The 17,683-nt window shown below is 38.1% G+C and overlaps 1 protein-coding gene across 2 annotated transcripts in view; it reads right to left on the reverse strand.

The window, feature by feature from the left end:
- The window catches only part of THADA (THADA armadillo repeat containing), a 166,320-nt gene that overhangs the window by 120,795 nt on the left and 27,842 nt on the right, over nucleotides 1-17,683 (reverse strand). For both annotated transcript variants that reach the window (XM_080586672.1, XM_080586673.1), the window contains exons 23-26: nucleotides 11,358-11,490; nucleotides 8,614-8,727; nucleotides 7,363-7,485; nucleotides 6,573-6,664 (exon numbers count right to left, since the gene is read on the reverse strand). In XM_080586672.1, the coding sequence (XP_080442798.1) occupies nucleotides 6,573-6,664; nucleotides 7,363-7,485; nucleotides 8,614-8,727; nucleotides 11,358-11,490 (462 nt within the window). The remainder of the gene's footprint in view (nucleotides 1-6,572; nucleotides 6,665-7,362; nucleotides 7,486-8,613; nucleotides 8,728-11,357; nucleotides 11,491-17,683) is intronic.

The raw sequence follows: 17,683 nt of genomic DNA on the forward strand, positions 1-17,683 counted from the left end.
GGAACAGCCAAGGTGGCAAGGAGGGGACAGGCTGCAAAGTGTGGTGCAGAAGGAGCTAGAAGCAAAGTACAGAGCAGGGGCATTTAATCGGCTCAGACAACTCCTGAAAACTCCCAGTCACGGACCCAACATTTCAGCCGCTGTGGAAGCAGCACTAAGGCGATCCAAGATAAAGCAATCCCAACCCTTCCCTCTGCAGCACGCAGTCCAAGAGACACAGAGCTCGGAGGCAAGTGTTTTGAGTAAAGCCATACTTTCACCTCAACTGAAACTCTCCTAAGGACTCCTAAGGACTAAGGACTCCTAAACTCTCCTAAGGACTACCCCATTTTCCAACACCAGTGTGCCATCTTGACCAGATTAGTGCCACCAAAGTTTGTTTCAGCTCAAACCAAAGAACTACAGGCCACTCTGCTGTAGGCATGCACAGACCCACCTGATAAATCCTGTCAGCGCTGGCATGTTGCACTGCCCATGTTTTAACAAGGCCGCCACTGAGACTGACAGTGCTCCGCTCCCTAAAACAGACTTTTCAGCTGTGAAGTTGGAAGATGTGGAACATTCAACAGGAATCACGTACTTAAAATGTATTTTATGTACTTGAAGCTACAGTTGTAAAGCGGCTTGGTGAAAAGGAAAATAATACCAGATTAATTTAACTTAGGAATAATATTAGGAAAAGAAAGGTTTGCACTGGAGTGTTCCATTTGCAGTCTTTTCCTCTAAACCTTCAGTGTAAACTGCAGTATCTTCAAATCTTAGCGTTCACACAAAGCCTTAATGTTAAGGAACACGCACATGTCAATATGCAAGAAAAAAAATCAGTGCTTTTAAAAGCTAATTTAGTCCGATTTAGTGACCTTCAAGCGTGCAAGCAACCACTTACTGAGAAGTGCTGAACACTCAACTTGCAATAAAAACAAAGTAGACGGCAGTCATGCATGTTGGCTGCCTCAGAGCCTGTAGTGCATCTTCAAAACCTATTCATATCTACATAGTTCTCATCTACCTTATTAGAATTATATAAGTTTCTCCTTTTCAAGTGCTTAAAGTTATCGATAGTCATCAACATTTACTGATTGCTATCAGTGAAAATAAAGACTTAAAAAAGTACTATGTAGACGGCAATAAATGCTAATTTCTTTTCAAACATATTTAAGCCAATACTGAGAACATGGCTGCATTCATACTCATTTTCCTAAAAGCATGAATATTTACTCAACGTAAAATGTGTGTTGTCAGCTTTCTAAGTGTTTTTCTGCATGCGCATTTTCCCTTCACTAAAATCAAAATACCTAAGACCTTTTTTCCCCTCAGAAATGCAAACTGTGTTATGCACCAGTTACTTCAGGTAAAAATCATGAGGTTGCACTGTACCATTTCAGCCTTGCTTACAACATAGCTTTTTAATCAAAAGAGTTAAAGCTTTTCCTTACTCAAACCTCCTCCATCAAGGTCAGAAGCCAAGTGAAATCCTCCCCCTGCTCTTTCTTTTAACCCCAGCCTCTGAAGCCATTGGTTCTTCTTTCTGAGGATTTTGCAACATTCATATGCCAACCCAAAAAACTTCAGTTTTCAGATAAGCCAGGACAATCCCTTTTTATTGCTCCAAAAACTGAAGCATGCCTTAGTTAAAATGGCAAACTGCCTCCAAGACAATTTCTGATTATGCCCATCCTTGAAAAAAGATAAAAGCCAGGAATAGTAGACATTTGCTAAGAAGAGTTTTGTCTAATAACAGACAACAGTGTATTTAATTAGCACTGGACTACACACCAAAAAGGGTTCTGATATACAAATAAATATACATACAGATACGTGTGTGCGTGTGTACAAAAGTATATATGTATATATATGTGCGTGTGTATATATACATATGGCCCATGTGTAAGCATGTAACAATGTAGGTGAAAGTATCACTACTGCTACTGTAATGTATTTGGCTAGAAAAGAATTCCTCTACGATGAGAAATTTAATTACATTTCAGAATTAATTTCAGTTAACTTTATATGTAAATTATTTTGACTTTCATGTACAGATGTGCATTAACTATCACAATATATATTCCTTTTTATTTTTAGAATCTCTTCATCTCTTCATATGACGAAAACGAGCCTACATCAACTAGAGCAAACATTTACTTTAGATGAATTGTGATCTGTACCATTGCTAAATAATACCCATGGGGGAAAAAAAAATACAGAATAGAAAGTACACGCTATACCCCAGCTTCTTTAGAAGTGAATGGGATCAGCAAATCTACATTGTGAATTGACTACACAAGAAGACTGGAAACAGCAATTTAATCAAAATACGAGAGGCAAAGCTCATCTGCCACAGGTGGCTCTCCAGTCTACCACACTCAGTGCTGTTCAAAGTCTTACTTCAACAAATTTATACTAAGCCAAGTGCAGTACTTGGGTTTTTGACACGTTCCTCAGAGTGGTGCTTCCGGAGAACCAGCATGGCTAGGGAAGCCAGTGGGAGGATGCACTTGGAGCACTGGGGCCACAGCAGCTAGAGAACAGGACTAAAAGCTGAATGGCAGTGGGGCTGGAGAACAGGTAGAAGTTGATAGTGTGGTAGCTACTTCAGTATTTTGCGTTTCTGTGGCTAATTCACTTAAGGTCTCGCAGATTTGAAATGATCATAATGTTTAAGAAAATTATACTTCCAAATCAAGTAAACAGAAACTAAACTAAACCACCCTACAGGTGTTAACAGAACCATTTATAAAATGCAAATTATCTGGAATTTAAAGCATCATTTAGCCAAATATCTATGCATGCATAAACACACAAAGCAGTGTTAAAATTTCTGATACAGTCTTTCTCAGAAAGAGGAAGAAAGAGAACTAAAAAATTTCTTTGGTTCTAACTTTCTTTTCAGTAGGAAGAAATGCTTGACCTGTAGAGTTGCACAGAACACTGTAAAGAGTCTTCACATGCTTTTTCTTTTACTTGTAAGAGCTGCATGCAGTTGTTATTTTTCAAGTATTAGTTTTCCAATTCATTATTTCTTTACTCATGCTGAAATTAAAAAGACACAGAATTTAATGAAAACAGGCTATGACTGCATCTCCTATACTGCGTGATGTGGAGTAGTCCCTTCAAATTTCCAGTGAACCATTAAGAGTGAAGCTTGGCATCAGCACAGAATTCTGCTCAAGAAATCTCTCTCCCCTCACTGCCCCAGTTCTCCACTCCCCAGCTGTGCCAACACAGCTGCTGCTGCAAACACATGCAGGGGACCCTCAGCACAGCCAAGAAGCAGGAGCCATGATGCGTATGTAATCTTCAACCATTGTCTCCTCAAAGCACACACCAAGCTTCCAGAGAAGGGACCTTCTTTAGCATAGTTCAGTATTGCCTTGTCCTCAGAAAGACAGTTCTGGTTGACCTTCCTCGTACCCGCTCAAAGACCAGAAAGCCCACTCAACGTGCCTCTTCTGCCTCTGCTCAACAGTGCGAACAGCCACCACAGATGCAACTTAAAACTTGTGCCAGCAGACTTAGGAAACCCCTTTAAATCTCTCACTGAGATGAGGGACCTCTTCGCACAGTTTTTCTTCCTATTGCTAATGGACAACATGACACCAGAATTGAAGGCAAAGGGCAAAGGCAAACAAAAGGCATCAGCAAACAAAAAGCAGCAAAAAGACTTGATAGGCCTGTGACTTTTGTATAAAGGATGCTTGCTATGTGTGAAACTTTAGTGGAGATAAAATAAAAAAGGAAGCATAAAACAAACAAACAAAAAATAGTAAAGTAACACAGAATTAGAGTTGCCAGTACTTTTCCAAAAAATCTTTCTTGCTGGAAGTCTACATGAATGTCATCCCCTCCCCCCGACCTGTATCAATTTCATAAGAACTCTTCTCAAGAAAATGACCAGAAAGTCAATCCTTTTTCTGACAGAGAAGCCCAGCAATAACACAGCTCCCTGCTGACACAGGAGAAACAGATTTAAAACCCTAAAATCAGAAGGGCAAACTGGAAACCTATGCATGGTCCTAATAGCTGCCTCAGCGTTTTAGTCTCTGGGTCTACAGACTGACTTCCCCTTAATGCAAACAGAATGACCTGCAGGCAACAGAACAAGCATCTCAAAACCGGATGACTTTCACACAAGTTCCTGTAGATGCGAGTTGCCGAAATGCTAGTTCTTTTGAAGTTAAACTGCCACACTTAAAAGCAGAAAAAAAAAAGATCACTTTAGTTTAATATATGAATTCTGTTCTGGCAAAACACTAAACAAAACAAGATTAGAGCTCCCCAAGAGAAGTGCCCAAGTGCAGTTGCACCCCAGGGACTTGGTGCAGACAGCCGTGCAGCAACGGTGACACCTACCGGTACCGCACCACCGACAGACCTCCCTCCCTACCTGCACGCCTCAGGCTAGCTTCAACCCATGGCTGCTGGTGTAAGAGGGAGAAGCATTACAAGCGGAATAGCCAAACCACCTCTGCATCATTTTCCTTCCAAACTAATACCTCCAATAGAGATAGGAGTCAAGCTTGAAATCATATCACCTAAACTATGCTGTATGACCTGAGATTGTCTCCGTTTTCACACCTGCTGCCTCACTCTGGCCTGTTTTTAGAAGCACTTTTTCGTTCCCTGTTTTGTGGCGTTGACCACTACACAAGGGAAACGGCAGAACTCACGACATACAATGTTTAATGAAAAAGTGCAAAATGAAAAAAGAGAAAGAAGCCAACCCAACTTTAATTAATCTTTTGGTCAAAGTGACTACAAACAAATTACCATAAGCAAAAAGCTTCAGAGAAGCAACTTGACAGAGCCAGTAATATAAAAAATTAACACAGTTTTTAAGGAGTTCAAATGTATAGAAGTTAGCTTTCCTTTATTCTGCTGTTTCCCCAAGAGATGCATTACTTTCTGCAACTTCACAAACAGCAACCGCAGATTACACATCTCACCACACTGGCTTGTATTTGAGAAGTCAAGTCTACCCTCACACTGCAGAGGTTACTGGTGAGTTTTTCATTGGGATACAGGTTTATAAGTTTCACTTTCAGTAAGGGCTCGATAGAGAAATGAAAAAAATGAAAAAATAAAAAAGGAAATTTTGTTACAAAAACAAAACAAAAAGGCAAGAAATGAGAAACGTTTGTTATTTCTCTACTTGGCTTTCAGGGGTTGTGGAACTGAATTCCAGGTTTAGGTAAAAAGAGATTTAGGTTTAAGAAAAAGAGTTTATTTCAAGCAGTAAGAGAGGTGACGTTTCAAATCACTTCTGTGGCAAAGTTATCTTCTAAGGGAAATCTCCCTCTAATGTTCCACCTATATTTCTTCTTCACACTCACATATGCATAGTAATTATTATTTTTTTTAATTACACCTGAAATTAATTAAGTATTTTGAAGAGCTAAAACAGTGCCACCACAAAGACTACTATCATCCCAGGACATTTGGTTTCTTACCATGGGCAGGAGAATTACATTAGCTACACAGAAAAGGAATCACTGTATAATGAATAAACATGAGCAGAAATTTTCAAAGGTAAATCGTAACATTTGCCTTCTCTCAGAAATCTCACACCTTCCCCATTATTTGAAAATCCACTAGGAATTTCTGAAATGGTTACCATAATATCCATCGTGTGACCTCTCTGTGGCCCCGCAGACTTATCAAGGAGTATTTTTAATAATAAGTTTATTCTGTGTCTGGGGTTATTTTTGCATCCCTCCCAGTGCAGGAGCCTCAGCTACAAAGCACAGGGCATGGACATGCCTCATTTGCCGCAGAAGCTAAAGGAAGGGCCTAAAGGCCAAAGAAAACATGAGGGTGGGAGAATGCCTACTTGCAACAGCCAGCTTCTGCTTTTTGCTTGTGCACGAACAGGAGAGCTAAGAGAAATGGAAATGCACATGACTGGGAAGAGCGTTAGAGTCAGAGAACAATTGACTTACATAAGAAAGGGAGACAGTAGAAGACCTGGAGCACAACTATATATTGTTGTGTATATTGTATATATTGTTGTATATATTGTATATATATATGTATATATTGTTGTGTATAATACCACCTTGGAAAAGAAGCAGCTTTTTAAGCTGGCGCTTTTGGAGCTTAGAGGAAAGAGACGTGAAAGAGGGATAGGATGTTCTAGAGTAAAGTGACTGAAGGTAAAAATCTCAAATTAGTATGGGTAAGATTACCTCCAGGCCTGCTCTAGAGATAAGGGACCACACAAGTGACCACTGCCTCCCCTCTCCTTCAACCCTCTCTCTCTCTCTCTCTTAGAAGGGCCATAGGCCTAGTCTATGACCACAAAGGACATAGGACATCTGTGAGAGACACAGATACCCACACCTCTGAGCAACATTTCCTTTTTGTGAAATCACACGTGAGTACAAACTAACTCTTGGTGTTTAACAGCACGTATTTTTAGCCCTAGAGCTTATTTCTTGGCAGTACAGTTTAAGCAAACCTAGATGTTTTCATAACATCATGATTCAAATATATCCATAAAGCAAGCAACATTTTCAAATTGTTTTTGGCTAAGGTCATGTTTTGCAAACTTAAAATTGGTACCAAGTGAAGCTTACCTATTTTTTTTGGAATTTTCGTCTTTTTCTCTTTTAACCCCAAAAATTCTTGTAATTAGAGCACTAAAAAGAAGTGTAGATGAATTTCTTACCTAAAGGAAAAAAGAAAAGAACATGTAGTTTTAAAAATTCCTTTGAATTGTAATTTAATTTTTTTTAAATACAGCCACTAATGTAGAGTTGAAAAAAAAAAACAGCTGAGTGAAGGACAGTGCATGCCTACTGTTCAGGGATTAAAAAAGAGAAACAAGTATTTCATAACATCTTTCCTCTTAATCAAGATGGCATTAACAGAAACTCAGATTTTGGAGATGTCTCTCTTTAACATAGGGGATGTATCTAGATTCTGCTGATTAAAAGGATTCCACCCTATCCATGGCAGATCATAAAACGTTCTACCTTCACATTCCATATGGAATACTCTCTTATTAAAAAGGAAAGTAACAGGGAAAATGGATGAAAAAATGTACATACAAGTTAGGAATACTGACTCAAAATTTAATAGCCAGATGTGTTCTTATCTAGAGGGCAATCTTTGTCTCTACTTTTTGTCAGTATCAACACTTCACATTACAGAGAAAAATTCAAACAAAACCAAAAACTGTGAACAAAACCATGACTTTTTTTTTTTTGCACGTCTACAGTATTCTTCATTGTATCTTAAAATACTGCAACATGTGACATTCCAGCAACTGCAGTACTATCATTTACAAATGTAACCATAGCTTCATGGAGAAGCACCGCTATAAATCCTGTTACATTAGAGAAGCAAAATTAAGAATTAACTTACTGCCCAAACAGGTGACATAAACCCTAGAATTGCTGCTTGTATTCCATCTGCAACATACGGCATGATGTTTTCACCTAAACGTGTATCCCTAAACAGTGCCCGCAGGATATTTAAAGCATGAACCTGTGGAGGTAAGAGAAATACAGGAAAAAATATAAATTCAGTGAAAAAAATCTTAAACCTAATGCATGTTAATTACCTTAACAACACGTGAAACACAAATAATCCATGTGCACATTTACTCCTTTCTATACTAAATACAAGAATACTAAATACAGAATACTGTTAAAACTAACAGATTAAAATGCTACAGCAGGAAACACTGTTAAAAAACAATTATGGTTTAAAAATATATTTGTCTAATAAATACAGTCCAGGCATTACAAGAGAAGGCCAGCATTCTTTTTTCCTTAGCTTATCATGGCTGTAAAAATAACTTTCAAAGTTTAGAATCATCTTTTCCAACATTCTTGACATGCAATAGATACTGTGAGAAAAAATAAACTACAGCTCACAGGAGGACAGTATTAAGCTAAAACTGACAGCCAGGGTTGCTTTACCATATGGAGAATTTTCTGATATTTCTCTACTCTCTGCAGGGGAAGGTGGTAATCTGTGTAGCTTCACAGACTTTGACAAGGCTACATAAATTTCTACCAGCAGAAGATCTGGCAGAGTCATTAGAACACTGTTAATCTTTGTGTTTGGAAGTCCAAGCCATGTTTTGTTGACAATACATTTAAATATTTGATAACTGCATTTGAAAATAAAGATCTTGAATTTACAATTATTATGCATTCCAAAAACAGATATTTAAGTTACAGAAGTTACTAATTGTGCTTAAAAATTACTTTTCATATAGTATTTTTACTATATAAAATATGGTTTATGCAACTCATTTGTTTACTCTAAAAGTGAAAAAAAATGCTTGCTTGTTAATTTCCTTGTAAAAGTTTACTCATCTGCTTGTTTAGCAATACACTACAACCAGTAAACTGATCACATAAATTCAAAATGAAAATGACTGTATCTGTTATACTAGAAAAAACTATTATGTCCAATCCCCTTTAATATTTTACGTGTTTGCAAATTCCAGCGATTCTATAACCTGTGCTTGTCAAAAGGTTTTAAAATCCAGTCACAGACAATTAGAAAAAATTATTATTAAAAGCACTCATAACCTCCTTAATTGTTTGAAGTAACACAAACACTTCTTTGACATTTGCCTTCTGCTGAGATGCTGTATTTTACCTGTGGAATGACACTTGATGACTCATTCAAAGGTGCAGCCAAAGACAGCAATTCTTTCATGGTCATTTTCAGCAAATCTGTTTTGCTCTTCTTTGGTTCTGAAGCTAACAAAGCCTACAGAAAAATTAATAGAAAAACACTTATTTCTAGCCCGTTTTGTTTACTGCTAGTTCTGTTCCAGGTTTCTATATTCATCATAGTGCTGCCTAGCTTCTGACCATGACTGAAAAAAAATTGCAAAAGCAAGTTTCAGTTTTAACTCTTAGTTTTGTTCAAGGCATTCTTAGCATTCAATGTTTAAGTAAGAAAACCGCTTCCGCACTATACCTCTGCTTACAGAAATTTCTTTGTATATAACAGAAAATAATGTAAGTTATCACACACATGATCAGAGTATTTATTACAGCAAAAGTATCTGCCATATTATACATGCTTGCATTTCCTACTATGGACAATTTTTTAGCCTAGTAACATACGTATTTAAGATGACATGGCCTGGCCAAAGAATAAAATCTGTTTGTCAAAACAGGATAAAATAAGCAGCACATTTTTGAAAGGAGAGAAGAGATGCATCCATCTCCAAATAGCAACAGTTTAATGGGTGCCAACATATCCAGCTGAGATGAAAATACTCTAATTTAATCCTTCAGTTCAGGACTGGAGTTAAAACAGTCTCTCGCTCTGTCCTAGCAGCTCCTGTTGAATTTGTCTGACTTAGCACAAATGGATAATCATAAATCACTTATTTCTAATAAAAATGATTATCCATTTGTGTTTTGGGGCCCAGAGTCTGTTCAGCATCAGTTCAAACAAGTTATTTAATAGTACATTACATTGCTTAAAAACAACTAAACGGAAAAACTTCAAGCCAAATGAAGTATAGAGGTTAGGCAGATACCCAGATGTAGTCAATGTCATTTTATCAGTGTCTTTAAGAATGGGAGAAACAGAGAGGGAAGAAAAAATAGTATTTATGAAGTATAAAGCAGACAAAGATTCCATAACCTAGGAACGCCGGAGCTCTAAGTAGCATTGTCCCACCATTTCCTCACCCCTTGATTGGAGCTGTACCTTTGTACTATTAGGTAGTCATATTTCTATTTTAAATAGGTCATTTAATATGTTCATAACTTTAAAATTACATATTATCATTAAAACAGATGTGTTCTACTAAAACAAGAATAAATGTCACAGGAAGCAGATGGCAAACAGACCACAATGAGTCTTGATTTTATGCATTAATAAAATAACCTTATTACAGTACTGTTAGCATATGCATTACAATTTATATTTTTATTATCTAAATGCAACATGCTATTTAAGGCTTAATTCATTTTACTGGGTACTACAGACACGTTCAGAACTACCGGCAAAGAGTACCATCAACTTTCTTTACAGTAAAATTAGAGTTCGGAAATAAATGACTTCAGCCTAACCCCAATGTTAATTTCAAACCTTCTCATTAATTGCCTAGATTAACTTCATACTCTTCCAGAGCTGTCAGAACTGAGGAATGTGACCTATTTATCCTAACAGCTATGGCACAGTGGAAGCTTTGCTATATGGACTCAGCAATGTAGGCCAACTGCAGACTACACAAACGTTTTCTGCAGTGGGATACTGTTGGGTCCACCTAGTTCTTGCATTGAACAGCATTAGGTTTTACATGAAAAATTGATTCAAAGACGTTTTTCTTTCACATTCTAAGGATTAAAGCTGGCTACTGCCCACTGGATTCAACCTTTGTGGTGTGAATGGGGAAACCAGCAGACATGAAGTCACCAAATCTGTTTTGCAGACACTTTACAGATATAAAAGGGAAAATCTTTAACTGCTGAAGTTTAAAAGGAAAAACATCCCTAAAACCAATGCTCTGCTTCTGATCTCTGCTATGTAGCGTGCACACATCTAGCAAAGCCAGGAGTAGGCTGTGACTGACAGAAGAGAGGTCAGACAGAAGCAGGCTGCCTCAACTTTCTCAGGGCAAACTCGGAGTGGAAAACAAGCAAGACGGATTACTCTGGCAGTGAGAGCTTGCTCCCAGCAGTCCCTCACATTCTTGGAACGTGCCCGAGAATATGCGTTAGCGAGTGGAGAAAGTTACATATCACGTAGTCATCTTGGACTTCTGTCTTAGAAAACTGGCTGAAAATTAAAATCGTGAAGGTTAATTTAGAGGAAAGCAATCGTGTCCACTTTAACGAAACAAAGGAATGGAAAGAGGTAAATGTTGAGACTTCAATGTCACACCAACCAGTAGTGACTGACATCACTTGATCCTGCTTCACTACAGCTGAGAGGGCTTCTCTAGTTTTTTGTAGTATTTTCTAGGCCACCATTTTACAACTCAATTTCCTCTTCATATTTTAGCACCCTCCCACTTCACATGCAAAAAGCACAGAGCTACATGGTAACAAAGCTTTACTTAATCTTTGAATTAATTTATTAATTTGCAGGGATTATTACAGTAGCCACATTGAGCCTGCAGCTCTCTCTTTAGAAATGCTCCTGAATCAACAACAAGCCAAAAACCTGTGCAGTCTTAAGAGTCCATAGGATTGCTAAACAACATCAAACATGGCTTAATTACATTTGGCTTCCTGGTGGCACAAAAACTACCAAAATCTGCAGATAAAAAAAAAGTAATTGCCCCAGAGGGGGGTGAAGTAGAAAATATATACATACTGACCAGAAAGAACATTAAAAAAATGTATCAATTCAGGCATAATAGCAGTATTTGGTACCTGAATGTAGAATGGAATTCCCGCACTACGTCTGGTTGCACATAACGTCGATGAAGGATCACAGGATTTGATTTCTTCTAACACACAGCTTAGCCACTGCTCTGGCATCTTGCGCAGACTCCTACTGTTGCATCTACGTGAAACAAACAAGAAACATGAAACAAATAAATAAGAAACTAGGACAGAGTCAGCGCAATTAGTGACCTTAAGAAACAGTTCCCTCTATATGTAAACATCTCCAAGCACATACGCAGAATTTTTAAGAAATAAGATAAACTTCAAAAGGAATTTTACATTTTTCCAATGTTAATACAAATTATTTTAACCCTTCTTTTTAAGTGACACTGGGAAAAGGTATTTCACTAGACAAAAAGCAGGACTCTGTCATTCAGCAGTGCAACTCTTCTCTTCAACCAAGACCTATTATCCTACTCTGGAGAAGAAAACAAAGACACATACACATCAGTTACTGTGTAGGAAAAGACACTTCAAAAACTCCTGTCCTTTCTGTCATATGATAGCTGATGTATGACCCTTATATTAACTAGTACATACAGCTGTATTAATAACCATACACAACAAAACCAAAGCCTCTCACAGTACAAATGGATTACGGAAATAGCCCTGCAAACCTCAGAGTAGTGAACGGAATAAAAAACAAGGCATAATATTCTATTTAAAATATTAAGTAAGTCAAACATTTCTTAAAGCACCTAAATTGCTCTCCTGTCATGAAATACTTCTCTGCAGTTACAAAACTGGACACTGCCTGAAAACAAAGGACTTTCAAGGACAAGGAAAACTCAAGTCTACTTCAATTCCTTCTTCTGCCCAGTTCAATGAAATGCAGCATATTCAGTGTGAAAGAGCAGCTCATTAATCTTCCACCAATGTTCTAAAAGGATCATTCATAGTTACAAAAATTTCTATTAACAGGACACATCACTCGGAAGAGCTAAAAAAAAATTAATCACTGTGGGCAATACAACTGCAATTAACTGCATAGGGCCTGCCTAAAAACGTAAGCTGTAATTAAATTCATTATCAAGCAGTGAGACCTCACAGTATGGCCACAATCAAGTCTTCTGCCTAGGCGTCGGTAATAAAGAATGAAAAGTAAAGCTAAAATGCAGCAGGTAATGATGTGAAAACCAAAACTGAACATGAGGTCTAGATCTTCTACCTCCTTCCTTACACTCCTGTTATTACACTTCTTTGCTTCTCACAAAACAAGAATTTAGGAAAGCTAAAAACCTGATATGGGACCGTGAGTGAGTCTGTCATCCGTAGTGTGACCCTCCTTTTCTTCCTTTACAAAACAAACAAAAAATTAATAATGCTCAAAACAGAGGTCACAGGAAGCACCAGACAGGTCAGCAGAAACCACAGTAGATTTTTTGCTCTCCAGTAATTTCCTTAGGATTTCCATCATAGGTTTCTCACCCAGCTGACAGGCCTTCTCCCCATTTTCTAGGGGCACCACCTCTCTATTAAAACTGTTGCCAGGATGTGAACCATCAGTACAGAAAGCAAGAGAAACCTGGCTTTGCAATAGGTATGTCACCTAGTACAAGGGCATAAAAGGCCACTTCCTTCCCCAAGCCTGTGAAAGAAGCAATCAAATCAACACCTTCCTCTGGAAACTACAGGTCATTTTTTGTTCGTTTTCCTTTCCTCTGTTATTTTCTTGGTTACTTTAACCTTGTGTTCCTTTGCCAGCTTTGGATTCAGAAGCAGGATGCAACTCTAGGGCTGAGAACAAACCAATCTTCTAGGGAGCCTCTCCATAGGTCTCTCCAGCTAGGCTGTGCTTTACAGCTCTTCATCCAAGCCAACACACCCCGCAAAACCTGCTGCTTCTGCTTATGCCTGCGGCTGGTCCTGCCTCCCGAGCTAGGCAGAAGTTGAATGTCTTTGTTTAGTCATGCCAAGATCAGTGCTAATCTCTGCAGCATGTTATCGCAGCATTAAAACAAACATTCCAGGACGCGTGCTCACATCTGCTGTGGTGCAGAAGAGCACAAAATAAAGCACAAAGGAAATATTTAAAAGTTGCTATGCAGCATACTGAATATTTTATACTTGAGTAAACCAAGGGGTTTTTCCCCCTTCCAGTAGTAGTATAAAGAAGAAAAATATACTGAAATCCACTCAACTTCAGACTCCCTTAGATCTGTATTGCTTTGATCTTGCCACAAGTAATTCTACCTTGTTCAGTAACCCACCAAAGCCCAATTTCATGAAATATTTTTTTTATTTTAATGTGGAAGTATTATTAAAGTTAAAAAATAAAAAATAAAAATTGGAGACTATTGACTTTGCAATGGAGGAGACTACTCCCTTCAATTTGGCAGCTACATCTCCTTATGGTCTGGCAAGAAGAGTATCGCCTCAAGAAGCAGGTGGCCCTACATTTTAAGAATAATGAAGCTTTACAATGTAAAAATCGTGATCAAAAGCTCAAATGTCACTTTCCAGAATAAAATAGTAACTTTTTATTTCTAGATCAAGCAAGTGATGTTGGTAATTAAAATATTACACAGTAACTTGATACGTAAATTACTTAAGATGCAGCATGCTAAGTATTTTTCCACAAATTTCTGTCTGTCTGTCTTCCGCTTATAAAAATTTCATACATGCCCAAAACAGTTTCTGTGGTCAGTTTCAATGACTCCAAAAAGCCTGGCAATTCAAAGTTAAAGCTAAACCCCTCTCCCTAGCTCATATGGCTGTATTTTCTCTTATCCAAAATTAATGGTCTGTTAAGAACAAAGGGTCAAGTTGGATCTGGCTTTCCTGGATGTTGGCGGTTTGTGGCATAAACTTCATATAAGCAAAAGCATTTTCTACACGGGTACATCCAGAATTCAGTGTTTCCAATCACTGTAATCTATTCCTCTCTGGGGAAAAGGGGGGCTTCTTTCACCATTCTTCTCTCTTAGTAGAGCTGTAGTATTATTCTTTTTCCATATATGTGAGGTGATTTCTATTCTTCATAAACCTAGTCTCCATACTGCCCTTCTCAGACAAACAAGGAGGCAAGAATCTAAGTGTCAGAAACAGGAGTGTTCAAGGTATAAGCCAGCCTAGAGAAAATCTGCTTTTAGGAACAGCTCCTCTCAAACTATGGAGTCCTTCCATTTGCACCCTCCTTTTCATAGCACCTGCTCTAAAGGAAGCAAGTTTCTAACTGATATAGCTGCACTGACAAAGCTGCTGTTTCAAGGTTTCTCTAGCACTAATGCTGAGCAGAGAGAACCTTGGGTGACCTCAAAAATCTCAGAAAGACACTATCATTACCCCAAGCTCACTCTTTCACCAAGCACAGAGGAAAAGAAATGGTGACAAATATGAACGGAGAGTTAAAAACTAACGTGCCTTCGAACTGAGCAGTGCCTTAATATTATATATTGCATTTCATTATATACTGTACTTCACAGCCCTACAGGCATCATAGGACAGAAGAACCGTTTTTTCTCCCCTCAGTGGACAAAACTCCTTGGATTTCTGAACAGCTGCCCTTCATTTTAAACTATTTCTTTCACATCTTTGATTATGTTTTTACTAAAAAGTTCACGACAATACTACTTCATTTCACTAAAGCCCATGAAAGACTTAAATTTTTCAAGAAGTCTTCCTACCAGCCTAAGGGACCTGAGCAAAGGCAAAGAGTTGCATTACAGTCACTTCAGAGCAACAATAAAGTCAGAACCAGAGTGTACAGCAGAGGACTGGGGGTCTACTCCTAGGTCGACGATACAAGTAGTACAGAAGAACAGCAAATGACTGGATTCAGATGAAAATTTTCCAGATACTGGATTAAACATTTGTAAAAGCAAATCAAGATTTTTCTTTTGCATTGTCTACTAAAAAACTATATGCCACACTCCCTACTTGTTGCATAAGACATAAAAATTGCATTCACTGAGTTCAATTTAAGCTCCATATCTTTAGAAATGATCAAAATACATTATTCCTGAATAAGCATGCTGTGCTGCATGATATAGTTCTTCCCATACCTTCCTCTGGTAACTTCAGTGAAGCAAAGCAGTACAGACAGTTATGTAACACCATAATTTTGAGATTTCCATGAATTCTTTATGTTCTATTTGGTCTCTCAGAAAAGCTTCCCCAAATAAAATAAGGTCAAAACAGACAAAACAACATTTACAACAAAGTGCTGAGGGTATTCACGTGGGTTCTGAGAGACCCAAGTTTAAAACAGATGTCAGGTGTCTTCCAGGATAGTTTGCCTACCTACCAGGTTACTGGACCAAACGAGCACCTGTAATTTCTCAGGGCCTATGACAGGAAAATACCCTCCGAGAGAAGATTGCTCCTTTCCTTGATATGAACGTTGCTGGTTTTGTAATTGTACAGTCTTCAGAAGGTAGACAGACAATATTAAGTAGGCTAAACAGAGGGAGCATCACACCAATAGAAGGAATGTGAACAGGGAAAAGGAGGAATGGGAACTGACATATTTTGAGCAGACTCAGCAATTTGTATCCAAATGAATGTCAGCACAGAGGTTAGATTTCATCACTTTCCTAAGAAATCTCTGTGCAGGAATGATTTTTCTTTGACCACTAACTCAGACAAGTCTGAATACCACTGCTCTGTCTGGAGACTCTACTCTTGGTTGTTTTTAACAACTGATATATAGGGACTATAGAGTTAAAAATGGCAAGTTTTCCAGAAAATAGCTTTAAGCAAATGTTTGGCTATTGAAATGAAGCACCACGTTTATCTCCAGTTGTTCCTAGAAGCATGGGAAAGGGATCTACCAATCCTCATGCTAGATTTTTTCACTGGGTCTTAACAAAAGAAAAATTACAAAGTGTCAAGGATGCTTCTGTAGGTCTTCAGTTCAACCATACTCAGCAGGGCATCATATTTAAGCTGTGTGTGACTAGCAGCTGCCCCAGACACAGGTTTACTCCTCCGGTATTTTTGGATGCAACAGTAAATTAGTAGAGATTCCAGAACCTATGCTTCAAGACTGTCAGCTACGTAGAGATGTAGGCCAGCTCATATTTATCTGCAGAACGGAGCCTCACAGCTCCAACAGGATAAATGGAAAGACTCCAGGACACTCAACAGACCTACAGCACGACTGCATTTGCTGCACGACTCAGCTCACCCACTTCAGAGAAGAGGCTCTGACCCGAATCCATTGTGTCCCAAGAGTACCAAACCAAAGAATTACTGGCTATTCTGAATTCAGTCTTTTTTTCTTCTTTATTTTAAACACAAATACTTAAGACCACTATTTCCTGGCAAATACCTTATTTTATTAAAACAAATACATTTCCACAGAGCTACTCTCTCATTCTTACAAAATTGATTTTTCCAAAGGAATACTTGCTCCACTTGAAATATCATACCTTTTAAAATACTAAGCAGTATGCATCATCAAAAGAATGTTTTAGAAAACTGTTAATTCAGAAGAGGAAAATTACTTAAATCATAAGCTTTTACTGATGATACATGCACACTGTTTAATGTTTTAGTAACTCACAAAGAAGCAGAGTTATCTTGAGCTTGGCACTTCATTTTACAGCGTTATATAAAGCTGCCCTTAAGTGGACTGTGCTTCATTAAATGCAATAGCACAAAAGGGGAGAGGGAGCTAACATCATCTCTAGCTTGTCACTGTAAATCTACAATTTGTCAGTGAGAAAATACCAGGAACTTGACTGAAGTTTAGTTGCCTCAGCTTCTGCAGAAATTTAAAAAAAAATGAAAATCAAAGAAAAGCAATTTTTCTGCCATGTGCAGGGTCTGCTATAAGATCAGAGCACATTTCATAATGTTTTCCAGTATTTCCTGTTTAGTTTGCTTTTCCTACAGAGTCTGTTCTAGGTCCTGCACACTGACTGTGATCAGACTAGTGGGACTGTACCTGTTTGGCTCACTGCCTTCTTCCCCTCAAGACGACTGGTGGTAATAAAGGGGTGGGGTGGGGTTTTCAGTATTACTCTAATGGCCAGCCTCTCTTCAATCTGATGGGAGGAATAAATCCTCTGAAACAAAAGTAGACTTTAAAACTTAATCATGTAATTTTCACATCAATACATGCTTGTGTTCACATCCAACATACCTAGGGATAACATCCTGCAATATTCAGCAACTATTTCTATGCATTCCATACTGTTAAGAGCTTACTTTACTTGGAATGCTGTATTCATTTAATAAGCATTCAAGGAAATGCTACCTGACATGAAAATACCAGCTCATGGCACAACAGATTTCAATTCGTCACTATGTATGTACAGAGAAGGCCAGTGTCTTACTTGACAATGTTTTGTTACCCGAACTTCTCT

This window comes from Anser brachyrhynchus (assembly GCF_964034855.1).
Source record: "Anser brachyrhynchus genome assembly, chromosome: 3".
Classification (NCBI taxonomy): Eukaryota; Metazoa; Chordata; class Aves; order Anseriformes; family Anatidae; genus Anser; species Anser brachyrhynchus.